General features: G+C 34.2%; 1 protein-coding gene across 14 annotated transcripts in view; it reads right to left on the bottom strand.

The window, feature by feature from the left end:
* The window catches only part of Gdh (glutamate dehydrogenase, mitochondrial), a 96,534-nt gene that overhangs the window by 9,609 nt on the left and 69,823 nt on the right, over positions 1-17,102 (bottom strand). For 7 of the 14 annotated variants that reach the window (XM_067098434.1, XM_067098438.1, XM_067098475.1 and 4 more), the window contains 5 exons: positions 12,344-12,531; positions 10,165-10,281; positions 9,902-10,063; positions 9,271-9,475; positions 1,888-1,979 (listed from right to left, as the gene is read on the bottom strand). In XM_067098434.1, the coding sequence (XP_066954535.1) occupies positions 1,888-1,979; positions 9,271-9,475; positions 9,902-10,063; positions 10,165-10,281; positions 12,344-12,531 (764 nt within the window). Of the gene's footprint in view, positions 1-1,887; positions 1,980-2,430; positions 2,514-9,270; positions 9,476-9,901; positions 10,064-10,164; positions 10,282-12,343; positions 12,532-17,102 lie in introns of all 14 variants that reach the window. The other 7 variants (XM_067098444.1, XM_067098451.1, XM_067098516.1 and 4 more) reach the window with 2 other exon arrangements.

The following is a 17,102-nucleotide window of genomic DNA, read 5'->3' as shown; positions in this document are numbered from 1 at the left end:
TTCGGCACTTTTTCGGTGATTTTCGGGGGTTATCGGCACCAAAAGTACCGATTTTCGGTTATTGGTGCCTCTGTTAGGTATGTATCGGCACCAATACCCAATTATTGGCGGTGATAAGCAGAAATCGGCGATTTTCGGTGCTGAAAACTGCCGATTTTCGTCGCTAGACAAGCGCCATAAGACCGGATCGCTGTTAACCAAGCCCGCCGTTAAACGGGGACTGCCTGCAATTTGTTAGCAATCAAGAAATTCTATAAGAAATTTACTCAGATTCAGGAGTAGTCAAACTTCTTTAATTATTACCATTTTAAAGTATTGATAGTAAACCATACAATGTATTGATAGTAAACCATACAATGTAAGACATTAAGTTCTTTGCCTACCTTATTTCATTTTCTAAAATTTCCTAAAATAGGTTTACTGTTAAGCAGCTTTGTACAAGTCAAGCTTTTTGTTATTTAAATAGGATATGACCATAAGTAAAACGTATTTGGTAGACCCCAATAAAAGAATAATGTCTGCATACTCAACTCACAGATTACTGTATTGTATAGATATGAATTTCTAGCATAGTTACAGAAGTTTCCTTTTTGTAATTATTATTATTATTATTATTATTATTATTATTATTATTATTATTATTATTATTATTATTATTATTATTATTATTATCATAATTTTATCATATACGATCCCAAAGGCCCTTACATGGATAGCAACCCAGAATAAAAAGATAATAGGAATGCATAAAAAACAACAGATTAAAACAAAACTGTCATTCCAACTTTTCTTTCCACAAATAATCCCTTTTTCATAAACAGTCCATTAAACATCTGATTACGCTTTGATAAGACCACCTTTATTTTAGTGATAGCTTGGATTAACCCTTCAAAAATTAACAAAAATTTACCGTGAAAAATACTGTTCTTTTCTACTCTACAATCTATAATCCTTCAATTTTTTCATGAAATTCAATAACTCCAAGTTACTTACAGAGAACTGAGCAGAGTATTAAAAAATGAATGGAATAAAGTTTATATAAGACTTTTTAAATAAGACTTTTTAGGGGTTGTTCCATTTCTTGTTCTGACATTACTCTTTAAATCAACAGAAGAACTCTACTATTAAATATTTACAGTAACTACAGTACTCAGAAATGAAAAAAAAAAAAAAACATTCCCAATTCATTTGTCCTTCATACTGGCTAAATAAAATAAAAGTATGATGTATGCCTCTCTGAAACAATAATTTAATAACTTCACAATGCCCCAAATACTCAACAAATGCAGACTGCGCTTAAATGATGTCTATTATTAAATTATAAAAGGATTTATTTTTTCCTGTATTTTTTTTAATAAAATCTTGTCTTTAGATATCTAATACCACAAAATCAGCAAGGAGTCTCCAGTACAAAACAAAAGCAATAACACGCCCAATATGCACTACATTAAGTGTTAAAAATCTATAGGCTAAGAATTAATCTAATTTCAAGAATAAGACCTTTGTCCTCACATCTGTTGAATGAAAAAAGCACCTAGATCACAAAGGAAACCCCACATTTGAGAAACACAGCTAGTAACAGATAAAAATGTCCAGTGTCTACACGAGCTTGTGAAAAATCAAGCCAATGTGTAAAGCACCATTATGTCAATGTCGGCAATAAAACGAAATAATCTAGACACTATAAACTGAGCAAAACACTCAAAATTTAACAAATGAAAAAAGGAAAACACACTCAATACTCTATAAATAAAAAATACTCAAGCTCACTATTATAAAAATATATAATAGCCAACCTTTTCCTCAACCTTAAAGGCATGTTAGTTATTCCCACATTTAATAATGTTAGTATGTTATATTTTATATACACGATATACTGTTACGTACAGAAATGCGATCCTGGAAAGCCTCTGATGGCTCGATGGGAATCTTGCCACCAACACGACCAAACCGCCGCTCAAGAGACTCTTGAACAGATTCTGTAGGAGGGATATTCTAACTCGTCAATAGATACGCTCAAAACTTATATGCTATATTGATTTAGGGAAGATTAATGTATTCCTTGTGATGAAGAAATCTGCATAACTCTGCTTCGCAAGAATATCTTTACTCCTTTTTATCCTTTCCTATTCTTTCCTCTCCTAAATTCACACACCTTTCACACCAACAAAAGGACTAGCTTAATAAATTAGACTATATTCTGAAAGGGGAAAATCCATTCCATTAATGACAATAAGTAAAGGGAAGATGCATATGCAAGCAGCCCTTACTGGGCCTTTGCTGGTGCAGAAAAAAAAAGCTGAAAAAAGCAAAAAACAAAATTATAAGGTAATAGAAGGGCTAGCAAAGTCATATACAATACATAAGACAAAAGAATATTTAAGGTTGAAAATTTAAAACACTGATAAGGGTCTGATGTGCGTGACTCACAGCGATGCGACTGGCAAACTTTTCACTGGGAACCACCACTAAATCTTGCTGAAAGTGTTTGGACAGGGAATGGGACACAGAGTCTGGAAAAAGATATGTTAAGTTCATCACAGAAGTCACTGATACAGATTAATGAGATCTACACTCTCTAAGTACCTTTTACCCATGCCACAATGGATATCTTCCTTAGAACACTTCCAAAAAATTTTCTGAATGTTATATATCTCTTAAATAATGAACTAATCCTGAATAGAAACCAGTTATAGACCTAACAGTTTTGAAGCAACTTACAAAAGGGCTTCAAATTTGAAGGTGGTAGCTTGGTCTGCCCTAACCAATGTTATTGTAAATCAATATACTGTACTGTAAAATTACTACAACTTTTGCTTTAGCCAAAAACTTTTGTATGGAATATTATTCCATACTACTCCAGGCATAGAGTACCCTTAAAACTTAAAGATGCTAGTTTTGCTAACATTTCTATTACAATACCATACTCTGTTTCAACTCATCTGTCACCGAAAAATTGTCATTCACTGACATGTGATCATGGCAACAATGTGGGATGTATTGTCTGTAGACAGAAGATGAGAGAAAATTGGTAGAGGAAGGACACGAGAGAGAATGACAAATAAATGGAGAGGGAGAGAGAAACGGCGATCTCATTTTCTTAAAGCACCATATACAGGACTACAGTAAACCTACGCATTTTTTCAAACTGTTGATAAATTGGCAAAATTCAATCATTTTAATGAAAAATGTTAACATTAAATAATATTCCCTACCCTTTCAAAATTTATTATTCATCAAAAAGTGTGTATGATTTTCAGTTGGGTTAAGCTTTTCCTTATCTATTACCTACCCAATTCAAGGTGATATCAGCACACCGCAGAAAAAACATCTCTAAATGCACCTCCAATAATAGATTTTTTAATTTCCCTTATTCGAATTAACATATACTTTTAAATGATGTTAAAATTTTGCTGTATTCATAACAGAGAAGGGGAGAAAGCATTCGTATACGTTAGCCTATGCTGATTTTGCCTCAAACCAGCCTTGCCACTCAATGTCCATCAATGACAATAAAATAATAGACCAATACTCGAAGTCAGAGCCTGATGATGGTTATAAGGTTTTCTGGGTTAATAGTCAAACTGCTGAATTTGAGAAAATGTAGAAATATATTTCAAAACCCGTAGAAATAAATATTTCAAATGTGCATTATTGAATAAGAATGCATAAAAATCTTCAAAACAGATAATACATTATACTGAAGTGGATCAACATCTATTTCATCAACTAGGTTATAAATGGGTAAACCAAGAAATTTTATACAACATATATTCAGGGAAAATTATCTTATTTTAAAATCTGATAAAGAAACCCTGTTTTATTTACTTCTGCTTGTTTCTCCAAGAAATTCCTAAAATTATCATAAGCCTGATATCCAACAGACTTCTTTATCAAATGTAATAACTAACTTAAATATGATTAATAGCAGTATTCAATATGAACAATAACCCAAGATCATCATCAAAGAAAAAAAATTTTTTTAAATCCATTACAGATAAACCCATCACTTACATCGCTGTTTTACTCATGCATCTAAACTAATCCTAGACAATCCACTTCTGAATAACAATTAGAAAAATAACTGTCTGCTGGCTAGTTGGTAGCAAAGCACCTCAGATCTCTGGTTCAGCGTAGGCAAGACCCCCACTAATTGTACTCTAGTCTAATTATGGCTGCAAGAAGTAACTCGGATTGGGAGGCAAGCAATCATATATAAATGATGGCTTATTGCACAAAACTTTTCTTTGGCTTATTGCACAAAACGTTTCTTTTTAAAAATCATATTTCTTTATTGTACAAACCCATTACAGTATTTATATCACTGATTTAGGTGGAAGGCTCAAGTCACAAAAAAAAAAAAAACCTTGATTAGGACAAAATATCCAACTGAGACCTCGTAGGTTCAAGATTACCCAAGACCCCTAAACACCTTAAGGGCAGGGGTGTCACAGCTGTGGGTCAAAGTGTGTACATGTTGTACATTGAGAGCTCTGTATTTGTAGATCATAATATTATGATAACAAATGCACAAGATGTACTCCCTGTGGGAATAGCACCTGCTAAATCCTGAGTTTCCAATTTGAAGGCAGCTAAACATGAGAGCTAAGACTGTATGACTAAATGATGGAATCAAAGCCTGCTGATCAGAAGATGAAGTACATCACTCATGTTTAAAGTTACGAAGGTCCAAAAGTACAAGGTCCAAAAGTACAGTCTTGCTCAAGTGTGGATATTTTCTTGCTATCATCAACTAGACAGCTGTATCAAGTCCAGGAATTTTTCACTGCCACACTCACAGTTGTGAGAATGTGGTTGCTGTGACAGAAGGGCAGTCTCCAAAAAGGGGGACTGATACATGTGGCAAATGATATTGATAACCAAATGTCTGCTCTTATGTCCCTCCAAGTCCTCCAATATTCCTCTGGACAAGACCTCACAAGGGAAGATGCCATCCAAGGCACAATCACTATCTATGTCAACCGACTACTTGAAATTTGACTGATAACCAGCCAGCTAAGCTGGGACCTAAAGGCAAATATGAACCTTTTAGTGGAAAAGTCCTTTGGAAAAGTGCAGTTGGCATGGAGGGATAACTTTAAGTGAGTAAGATGCATTTGATGTGATATCCTTGGACACTGGCTTACATAGGGCTGCAACCATCAGGGAGACTTGCAAATTTGAGATGATGCAGAAAGAATGAAGACCAAGCTTTTGGACAGATAAAAAAAGATAGTTACTAAGTTTAATGATCCAAGGCATCATAAAGTCAATAAAAATAGCCAACCTGCTCAACATGTGAACCTGAATGATGAAATGACCAACAAATGCTTTCCTTTTATTTCACATATATACATACGTTTCTGAACAACTCTGACTCACCATACACTGTCCTCGAGGGTATTAAGTTCTTGGCTAAACTCAAGCCCATGAGCTCTATGACACTTCATTCTAATCAGCTAATTTATACTCTCTTCAACAGCTTGATCCTCCCTTCTAATTAAAAGCAAATGCAAATAATGAGGTTGTATATCAAACAAAATTTTTTTAACAAGTTATTTCTCAAATACAAACCCATTATTTACAATTACATCTTACCTCCCAATCCCACTTTTCTCATAGCTATAACCTGGACTACAAGGGAATCAAGATTCTTACCTAACTGGAACCCAATGACTGAGAATGACCATGTACTGTACAGTGCTGCTAACCATCTAGTAAACTACAGATCTCTTTCTAAATGTATATTGGAAATGGGGTGGGAAGGATCAACAAATGGAGAAAAAGTAAATTATGGGTCTGTATTAAAAATGTGCACTAGAATCTTTTCAGTTTTCCAAAACTTGCACATTACATGCAATTCTGACCCTACTCATGGTCATCTGCATACAAACAAAATGCATCATATCTGTAAACATATACAGCAAAACATACTATGCTGCATACTTCATTATGTTGATATCCAAAGCATACACTGAGATGAGAAAAAGGCACTGTCATTTAGAATATTCTGCCAATAAAAAGTTATCATTTCAAAATTTTTGGTAAAATGCTTTCATACTTCTTACTGTACTAAAAGACCACTTACACACAATAGAATTAGCATCTTCCTATTCAGCAAGTGGAAATAATTCTCCAATGAAGTTCTTACATCAAAGAAAACACTGGAAGATTTGCAAGAATTTAAGGCACTATGTTCACAAAATCCTTCACAAACTTATTTTTTTTTGTATTATGTCCTCAAAAACATGTTAAAACATATAAAACATACTGTGCAAATCTTGAAAACAAGAGTTCTTCAATGTCACTTATTGCAAGATTCACATAATTGTTGTCAAGTATGTGAGAGGATAGGCTTGTGACATTTGGAAGACCTTAACAAAAAGCCTTAAGATAATATTGCTATAATTTATGCAAACTAAGTTTAAAACTCAAATGTATACAAAAAATTTAACACATGAACAGCACACACAAAAGGTAAAAAGGGATTTCAACTCTGCTTGCAACTCCCATGGCAAAGTCCAAATAGACCAAGAAGCAATGCTTTCTTGCCTAATGGATTCAAGGATACAGACTAACTGGAAAAAAATGTAATACAGCCTTGTCATAAGAAACAATTATTCATAAGGCGCCACAAAAATTAAGGTCAAAATCTTTGACTGACAATACCAATGAAAATTATGCCTAAAAAACAACTGAAAAGGACAAAAAGACTAACAGATACCACCAAAAATGTTTTTAAATATTTTCATTTTTCCAAGGTTATGCGAGTACTGTACTTGAAGTACTTCTCTCAGATCTTGCCTCCTGTGCACTTTCTGCCTAAGTTACCATCTATGCCCTTTCATCATAATTTTCTAGGCCATCCCACTGGTCTACATCCTGCTACTTTAACAATGACTCATTTTCTGACAAACTGCACCTATTTCCTTCTCTTCACATGACATAACCATTTGTATTCCTAGCCTTTGGACACCTTACCTCAGTACCTTACTTTTTTGTAATAAAACCCCAATACAGGCAGTCCTCGGTTATCAGCAGGGGTTCCGTTCTGGGGGTGTGATGATAACTGAAAATCGCCACTAACCAAAAATCGGCGATTTCCAGCACTTTTTCAGCGAATTTCGGGCTTATTGGCACCGAAAAGTGCCGATTTTCGGTTATCAGTGCCTCTGTTAGGTATGTATTGGCGCCAATACCCAATTATCGGCACCGATAAGCGGAAATCAGCGATTTTCAGCACCGAAAATTGCCAATTTTCGTCGTTAGACACGTATCATAAAACCGGATCGCCATTAACCGAGCCCACCGTTAACCAGGGACTGCCTGTACACCCAGCCACGAATTATCATAAAATCAGCCACTGTTAACTTTTTTTTATACCCCATTTCCAACACCTCCCAAACTTTCATACTACACTCCAACAAACTCTTCCCTATACTATTCAGATGTCTCACATTTTTCTATTATCATACTCTTCTCACAATCATCTGGTGTCTTGCTCTTTATCAACTTTTGTATACTCAGCAAAGTCAAACGTTTTCTTATTCCTGTTGGTCGCAGAACCATATTTTTTCAACAGTAAAACTGATCAATACATATGTACTTCAAACTTGAGAGTGTCAAACACTTACTGCAGTTTCCACATATCAACCTTAACATTCTAAGAATTTTATACTAAAAATTGGATTTCCATAAGAACACACACACAAACTACTAATTTATAAAGAGACGCCCCAAAAAACGGTCAGAACATCTCTGTTGTGAAAAGTCAAAAGACTAACTATACTGCCAAATCCAGCTATAGACACCAAAAACTCATCATCAACACTTTTCAATCAAATTTTAGAAAAAATGTGATTCAACCATTAACCATTATTTGTATAATCAATACATGCTATCATAAACTTAACAGCTATTCACTCATATTAAGAAGTGGTTTTTATACAGTATTAACAGAAGCAGGAAAACCCGAGAGCTGGACAGCCAATTTTGAAGAAAAAGTAAACATGAAAATTAACCATATTGTTCAAAAGAGGGGAAATACTGCACAGACCTTCACAGCTGTTGACAGTGTGTAATTCAACAGAATGAAACCCAGACAAATACCCTATACTAATCAGCTCCAATTTATTACTCAATTCACTTACAAAAGTTTGGTCAGACAATCTGACACTAATTGCTAATTTGTTCAAAACCATCCATGTGATTTTCTTTTGAGTAAATGGAACCATAAATCTACAGTAATATTACACTGAAAAGGCACTTTATAGCAACAGAAAATCTGATGGTGAAGGACACAGGTGGGATCTTTTGCCTTAAGAAATTCCCCAAACACACATTGCACACGTGCTAAGCAATTTAAGCGCAATCCCTTTTCATCAAGAAAAATGGTAAGCGGGATTCCTTTCTGAAATACAAAATGACAACTAATCTTAACTTTGTCATAATTTGTTTCTCATTTTAGAGACTGACTGAAAGACATTACCTGGAAATATATTCTGTCCTATTTTCACTGATACTCTTCTAACTTATAATCATTATCATCAAAGATTCTGGTATTTCTTAAAAATATAACTGCAATTAACCTATCGACTACATGGCTACTATTAACCACCCACAAATATGAATGCAATAACCTGTACCTAGATTCATATCAACAAAATAATTTTGCCTGAAATAAAAACTAATATTTTTAAAAGAAACATATTTTCAGCCAATATATAACAAAGAATCTAATCTGTAGCTTTAAAGTGACTGTGCATGCAATTTTATTATCAACATCTCTTGAAAAGGCTTGTTAGTTTAATGCCTTTCTCTACAGGATTGAAGCTGTCTGTATATAGTTTATATCAACTGAAAATTTCTTGCTTATATCTAAAATTCCCCATTTAATATCTGAAATTTCAAGTTGACAAAAAAGCAATTTCTACAAAGTTAACTCTGCTTGCTGCATTTGCCAAATGAGAGCTTTTACAAATAAATAAGCCACAAAGACCAAGTAATAAAATGGTACCAAGTGTGTATACTCATTCATATGGGTACTTTGGTGGAAGTGAACTAATATATTGCTGGTGAAGTAAAACTTGGTTAATAAATGCAATGCCATTCAAATAATGTTTTTCTGAGTGGGAATTACAGTATACTTATCAATACTGAAAATGATCCACTTAAGAAAAAACTATATCCCTTCAGCAATAAAAGAAAATTCACAAACTTTTTAATCAAAAAATACTATGAAACTTTAAACAGCCATATTAACACACATACCTAACAGATGATAGTTGGATTCCCTTTCGTATTTGAATGTGAGACGGCCATAAGAGACATGGTTGAGATTCTTTAGCCATTCAAAGTAGGATACTGTGACACCACCAGCATTAATGTACAAATCTGGGATAACCAATACATTCTTGTCTTGGAGAATCTTATCAGCGGCAGGAGTTGTTGGGCCATTAGCTGCTTCAGCAATAATCTAAGAGTAAAAAATTTCTATAAATATTTACCCAATAGAAAAAGAAACTTTTTTACTAAGAACTTGCGGAAGTTAAACTTTTGTTGTCTACTTCATTACTTTGTAGTAACTCAAATGAGTCTTAAGGAAAATGTAAATTAACAAGAGAAGAATCACTGCATATTATAGGTAAGGAAAAAGAAATAAGAGACCTGACATGTCTTTGAAAACAAAAAATATCACTGCTCAAACAAGTTTTTGACTGAAAACTACCAAAACCCTTCAAGTTTACCAGAAATGAAGAATAAGGCAACTGAATCAATATGAGAGGGATGACTAAGACAAAAGATGAAAGATTAAACTCCAAGACTAAAAAAAAGTAACCAGGATACCTGAATAAAGCTGAACTGGTTACAGTCCACCTTTGAATTTGATAGCCCTTCATACCTTAGCTTGAATTCTGTGGGCATTATTCTTGTGAATGACTTTCTCAATAGCAGCTGGAATGAGGATATCACACTTCTCATAAAGAAGATCTTCTCCCTCATAGGTCTCGGCACCAGGGAAGCCCATAACAGTGCCATTTTCAATTCTCCAGTTTTCCAGTTCCTGGAATGACATCAAGACATGATTAATCATGTTCTTCAAAAAAACTGGGGAAAATTGTTACTGTTTCACTATAAAATAAAGCATGTTTACAAGGAACTCACCTTAGGGTCAATGCCATCAGGGTTGTAAATGGAGCCATCATATTCCTTAACACCTATACAAGTAGCACCTGCACGGTGAAGATATCTCATGGAATGAAGACCCACATTACCAAAGCCCTGAAATTATTTTCCCATATTTTAAGAAATATTCACCATCTACCTCTGCTGTATCAAAACACTAATTCCTAATATGACTTAGTGTAAACAGAGTAAAACTGCTTTACAGGTGTTCTCTCCACTGATAATGATGGGCTACTCTTAATTTGATTAAAGTATAAAGAAAAATTAAACAAAATATAAATACTTATATCAAGATGCAATAAACAAATTTCCTGAGCTGTTAAGCAGTAAACATTACCAATTTTTTAACAGAGTTTTTCCTTTAACACATGCCTTCTTATTATAAATCAGTACACTCTCCACATCCCTAAAATTCTGCATACAGTACTGGGCTGACTACTAGAAGGGAGCTGCCACAAAGAGAGAGAGAGAGAGAGAGAGAGAGAGAGAGAGAGAGAGAAGATGAGTGTGTGTGTGTGAGTGTGTGTGTGTGTGTGTGTGTGTGTGTGTGTGTGTGTGAGTGTGTGTGTGTGTGTGTGTGTGTGTGTGCCGCACTCTGTCACACCTTACACACAGTGCTTGTCCAAAAGTATTATTTATGGAGAAAGACTAGATAAAGTAATGCAATGACTGTAGATCATTAGTCTTTTTTTTTTACCTTTATAATGGCCTAAGTGTGAAGAAAGTCAATTAAAAAATGGTTTTACTTAATTTACAACACACTATAATGTACTTAAAAGATTTTTTAATTACTTTTATAATCCACTAAAAGAATATATTAACAAGACTAAATATATATTTAATACATCCAGCAGATTTATAGTGTTCTCAACCTAGGTTGTATCACCACCATAGTGTACTCACTCTTTTTATTAGAAATAACAATTATATCAAAGGGGATATTAACAACATACACACACAAGTCACTTCTCCCACCTTTCTCTCTTTATTTCAAGCATGTTCTTGGCACAAATAACAGCTGTATTCTGCTCAAACTGGCAGTTTATAAATACCTTCTAAATGTGCAATTTACCATTTTAATGGTTTAAATAATAATTTGAGCAAAAATTCAAATAAGCAAAATACTAATTTTGTATACGTACAAGAATTGTTTATTAATAGCTAATTGGGCAGTAGCACAGCAAATGCAGATCATTGCTCTGAATTTCCCTTTTTGTCATGTCTATACATTTTTCATTACATCACAATTACTATACAGTACTGTATATGCTTTTCCCCTATACAGAAGCACTTACACTTTACAAAAATGTTGTTTTCCTATAATTTTACAGAAACGGTTCAAAGTCACATCATTCCTGTAGTGTGGCAACCAACCCTTTCACAGCTCTCAAACTATTAAATTACAAGAAAGCTGTTTCATTGTAAGAATGCCTCGTTTCACTGTAAGAATCCATATGAGAGGGTGTAATTACTTACAATGCATTATTTTACTGTTTGCTCTTATGTTGGAGAAGTAATCAAATCTAGCTACCCCTCTAAAATAATTTGTAATACAGGTATCTTAAGTTTCTCTTAATCCCACCACCCACTTTTCTTTCCCTTTTAATGTCTGTTATAAAAAAACCTATGCAGCTTAGTCCATTGCTCAAAAATGCTTAATGGTGTGAGAATTTAAAGACCTAGGAGGCTGGTCTTTGACTCTGGTCTCTTATGACTAATTAGTGAAATTTATGACCATATCAACAGCACAACCTGCTTTAAATTTCAAAGCTCAAGATACCGGTGTATGTTATTGGGGTTGGATCAATGAAGGGGTATCCCATAGTAAATTCATCCTTACTCGAGCCCTGTGAACTTCATTTCCATGTCCTTGCAACCATCTTGAGCTTTTCAACTTTGCTCTACCTACAGAGGATACTATACCTTGTCACCGAATTTTTACTTCCTTATTCTATGGTTGTTACAATGATTACCTTTTAAAAGTCATACGAGAAAAATAAAACCAAACACCTCTTAATTTTCATGGTAATGCAAAGTTATCCTTTTTCAGAAAGCCTGCAGTCCTGTGAGAATTCAGTTAAACTTTGTGGTTTGGTTAAAGTGCCTAATAATAATATCATTAATATCACACTTGACTGAAAACAACTTTCATACATACCTGTACAATGAAAGTCTTGCCACCCCAGCCTGGAGTTGAGCCAATCATTGACATGTAAGATGCTTCATTGATGAAGTTCTCTAATCCGTGGAATACACCACGTCCAGTAGCAGACGTACGCCCATGGATACCACCTTGGTTGATTGGCTTACCAGTGACACAAGCATGGGCATTGATATCATGATGGCCTACAGGAAAGCAAATTAATCAAGCATTTCATTATATACAAGTTTGTTAAAAGGCAAACAAAACACACACTATGCAATAAAACAAAACCTCTAAAATAACTTTCATGAGAATCCTATAAACTACTGACTAAACTAATAACTCAAATTTCCTTACAAAACTTGAAAAATAAACTAAAAGCAAAGGACTGAGCAGATATGAGGTGCTAAAAACTAAGAAAATTGCAAACACGCAAAATTTGTTACCATTTCAGTTACAAACTTTCCTCAAGAGTCAATTTACACCATTAGTTAAAATAAAAAGCTTATCTCCAAAACCTCATCACAACATTATCTAATTAATCACAGTGTTAATTAATCAGAGATTATGAATTAAATATCTATCAATATTACCATTATAACTGCTATCACACCCCAATGGCCAAAGGAAAAGGTATACAGAAAGTCAGCACAAATTTAACCCTGCTGCTAACTACTATCCAACCAAAGCAATCATTTTCACAAAATTTAAATGCCTGATTCCTCTCTCATTAGGTCCACCATTTTGTAAAAATGGGATGACAAAAAGCTATTACTTTTATATGTTAACACTCACATATAAATAAAACCTATACACTAAGCACTACTTGCTCCTTTCAATATCTCAAAAACAAAACTTTAACATAAATTGAATTTAGAAGGTTCAGTGTACCTTATGTAACCAATTAGTGTACTGTAATACCAAAACCCCCTGTCAGTTTTCTTTAAATACATATCCATTGGTAAACCATTTACTATATCAGCAGTTCACTTGCACATTGTTGTATCAATCTAAAATACAGATTTATATTAAGCCCACTGTTGCAAAAAAAAATGCATTCTAGTCCCAACTGTTGCAAAAATAAAAAATGCATTCTAGTTCCCAAAGGCAATACAGGGACTGTATTTAAAAAGTAATTTTTTATGGTGAGAAAAAATTTAAGTCTTATCATTCAGTGAAATTATTCATTATAATTGAGTAACTAATAGATATGCACTGATCCTATAAGACAATTTGTGAGTATTGTCATTTCCAACCTAATTCTAGGACTTAAATAAATTATACATGGCCAACTTATTGTTCTTGCAAACAGTACAATATACTCCGGGTTACTATAGTTCCCACAAAATATCTCTGAAAATTTTTCAATCTACTACAGATAATTTAGGTAAGTGAAAACAAGGCCTGTCAACACTGGGCAAAGTGTGAGAGATCAATCTTACATGCATAACAGCATTGATAAAATTCTGTCAATATTATACTCTGCAATTCCTGATGTAATACTAGGTCTCATAAAGATCACTAATTGACTGCAATTTGCAGTAGACTATACTGAAGAGACCATACTTTTCTTTTCAGATTCAAACGAGTTCTATCTAGATTTAAAGAATTATACACTATGTACACTCCGTATGACTTCAACAATCAAGTTGGTAAACATGGTACATGGATCTCATGAACAGTAGTTAAAGACAGGAATCGTATACATGGTCTATCCTCTATTCAGTAAGATTCTACATTTAAGAGGGTACCTCATTACAGCATACTCTTAAGTTGCATACTTCAAATATGTTCAAGGCATCTCTCAGATATCTACCAAAACTACTACTTTGTCATAAAATCCACGCATAAGAAGGCAAGTGAAAATCAGGACAAACACATTCTTCCCTGCTTCAGAACTAACTCTTAAAATCAGTCTCCTTAAGATTATATAAATCTAACCAAGTTACCTTGTTGAAATACTTTTCAATAATAATAATAATAATAATAATAATAATAATAATAATAATAATAATAATAATAATAATAATAATAATAATAATAATAATCATCTCCAATGAAAACAACTGCCTCAACAAATAGAATGTCAAGAAAGCAAACTTACCTTTCCACACAAAACAGTATTCAGCTCAAAATCCCTTGGCCAAAACCACAAAAAAGCATGCTCAAAACAAAGGAAAATTGATGGCTTCACAAACAACAAATACTACTGGATGTCAATAACAATTATCCAGTAGATTTAAGACTTCCCATATCAAAATTTTTTTAAAACATTACCACTGCAATAGTTTATTTTTTAATATACAATAATAAAATAGGCCCTCCACCCATACCAAAAAACTACTAAACTACCATTAGCATATTAATGGAAAATCACGTTCTATGACTTCAAAATACAAATCCACCTGGTCTTCTACAAGCAGAGCTAACAGAAAGACCTGGTGTTTCACTAAGAAAGAGCAAGACCTGGTATTCCACTATGATAGAGAGTTCTACTCTTTTCACCAGTTACCTGACGATCATGAAATTTATCAAGTGACAAAACACACCATGTCTTTCACAAGCAGTGACAAAGGCAACCTTTGTCATATACCCAGTACAGTACCTACTGAATGTTCAATGTTAAGTTTTGCCATTACATCTATTAACATTTCCTAACATTCTGAACGAAAAATTTTATATCCAAACCCAAAACTTCAGATTTCTTATCAATATTTTCTAGCATACTGTATATAAAAAGTAACTTAAAATAAAAATGCTAATACTGAAACAGTTACCTATAAAAGAAATGACCAAAAGCTATAAAACTTCTGCACAAAAATTGTTATTTCCCTAGAGCCATAACAATTCTGAAGTCTTGTTCAAAAACATAAAGCCACTAAAATTTTGTGTCACAACAAAAACAAAGGCACTAAAATTTTGTGTCACAGTGTCACAGTTTACATGGAACACTTGGAATATCATTAATAAAAGAAGTAAAATTATCCACCAAACTACAAATTCTAACTGAACTACCACAGCAAAAACCTTATACAGAATACAACACCTATCAGTTTGATTCATAATTGCCAGAAAAAATGTAGAAATACAGGAAATAATGCTATGAGTGTACAGAAAATTATGCAGATATAGAGCTACATATTTTTAAAGGGCAATGTGTATCCTAAAACAAAATAATCTGATTCATTTAGTCAGCATAACAAAATGCAATATCAGTCTGAGCAAGGAAACTCACAGAAAAGCACTTTTAAAAAGCCTATAAAAAATGGATATAAAACGTACAATGTCAGTTTTACCATTATCAAAATGTTATTTTCTTAATAAAATTAAGTTTCATATATAGTTACCAAATAATTAGATAGCTATAACTTTCCACTCATGCAGCAGCTTAAATTTTAAAATCAGCAGTAGCGTTCCGATTGTTTAGTGAAGGTGACCAGTTACACCCATTAACGGGAATACTAGGAACGACTTAGCAGAAAACCTCCTTTTGTTTCTGACTATGTCCATCAGAGGGGAGGAGCGTGGGCTCCAATTTTGTAATTACTTGGTAAGTATATATGAAACTTAATTTTATGAAAATAACATTTTCATATACGTAACTTACCAAGTAATTACATAGCTGAATCCCACATTGACAGGACGTGGGATATATGGACATATTCCATTCTAAAACATTAAGTAATGAATTTGAAATGGAAAAAAGCTGCTAGCATTGGAAAACAATGCTTGTCATTTCCATATCAGTTAAGAGAGCCATTGCAGGAGAATACTGCCTCTGGTTGGTGCCCATCTTAACTTGTAGTGGCGCATCAGTATAACCAAAGATTGCCTCTACTTAAATGGGAGCTTTGCAGCCAAGGAGTATTCTGTTGGCTGGCAAAGCATCATTAAGTGTCCTTCCCCTGGGTGCAGTACCAAAAAATAAAAACCACCAGATAACTTTGTCACCTACACTGAAATAAAACAACTACCCATCCACTGAGAGTGGTGGGTGCTCCAGGGGCGATGTACCTGCCTCCGGCTCCCCCCAAAAAATTCTGCACCTTACTAAAAGGTGAAGAGATAGGAGGAGAAAATCCTCTGCTTCCTTATTCAGTGCCACGCCAAGTACTAATAATGGTCCCAAGGTACTGCAAAATTTTCAAACAATGTTTTGACTTCAAGGAAAATTTAGAAGTGAAGAACTATTACACTTACAGTGGGCTGATTGCCAAACGGAATTGAGTGACATATTTAGCTTGAAAGCTAATGAGGTAAGGCAATTCTGGCTTCTTAGCTTTCCTTTAACAGTTAGGCAAATCATTCTCCTGGATCTGAGAGCACGTCTCAAAAACAAAGTTCATTGGAGATGAAGGACAATGCATTCATAGACTCATGGCGAGACAGGATCTTGTCTGAACACTCTATGCATGGATGGCCCTCTGATTACAAAGCTTTTTCAGGTAAAACCTAAAAGCTCAAACTAGACATTTTGCTCACTCTCCCGGAGCCAAGGATGTCCGACAATCACTTAAGGAGAATGCACAGATCCTGTTCACAGACTGTTTCCCTAAGCAGAATCTGCTTGCATGTCTATAGTCTGAAGCTCACTAACTTGTTTGGCATTTGCTAGGGCTACAAGGAACAGAGCTTTCTAGTTAAGTTAAAAGGCATGGAACGGAGAGGCTCGATAGAAAGGCCAGTTAACCACTCGAGAGCTATGTCCGAATTCCAATATACGGAGTAGACTCCTCTCTGCCTTGGAAGTCTTGACAGACTTCATAGGTTGCTA

The sequence above is a fragment of the Macrobrachium rosenbergii genome, chromosome 4, assembly GCF_040412425.1.
Source record: "Macrobrachium rosenbergii isolate ZJJX-2024 chromosome 4, ASM4041242v1, whole genome shotgun sequence".
Classification (NCBI taxonomy): Eukaryota; Metazoa; Arthropoda; class Malacostraca; order Decapoda; family Palaemonidae; genus Macrobrachium; species Macrobrachium rosenbergii.
Note: the sequence above shows the minus strand (reverse complement) of the source record. Positions and strands in the feature narration are given on the sequence as shown.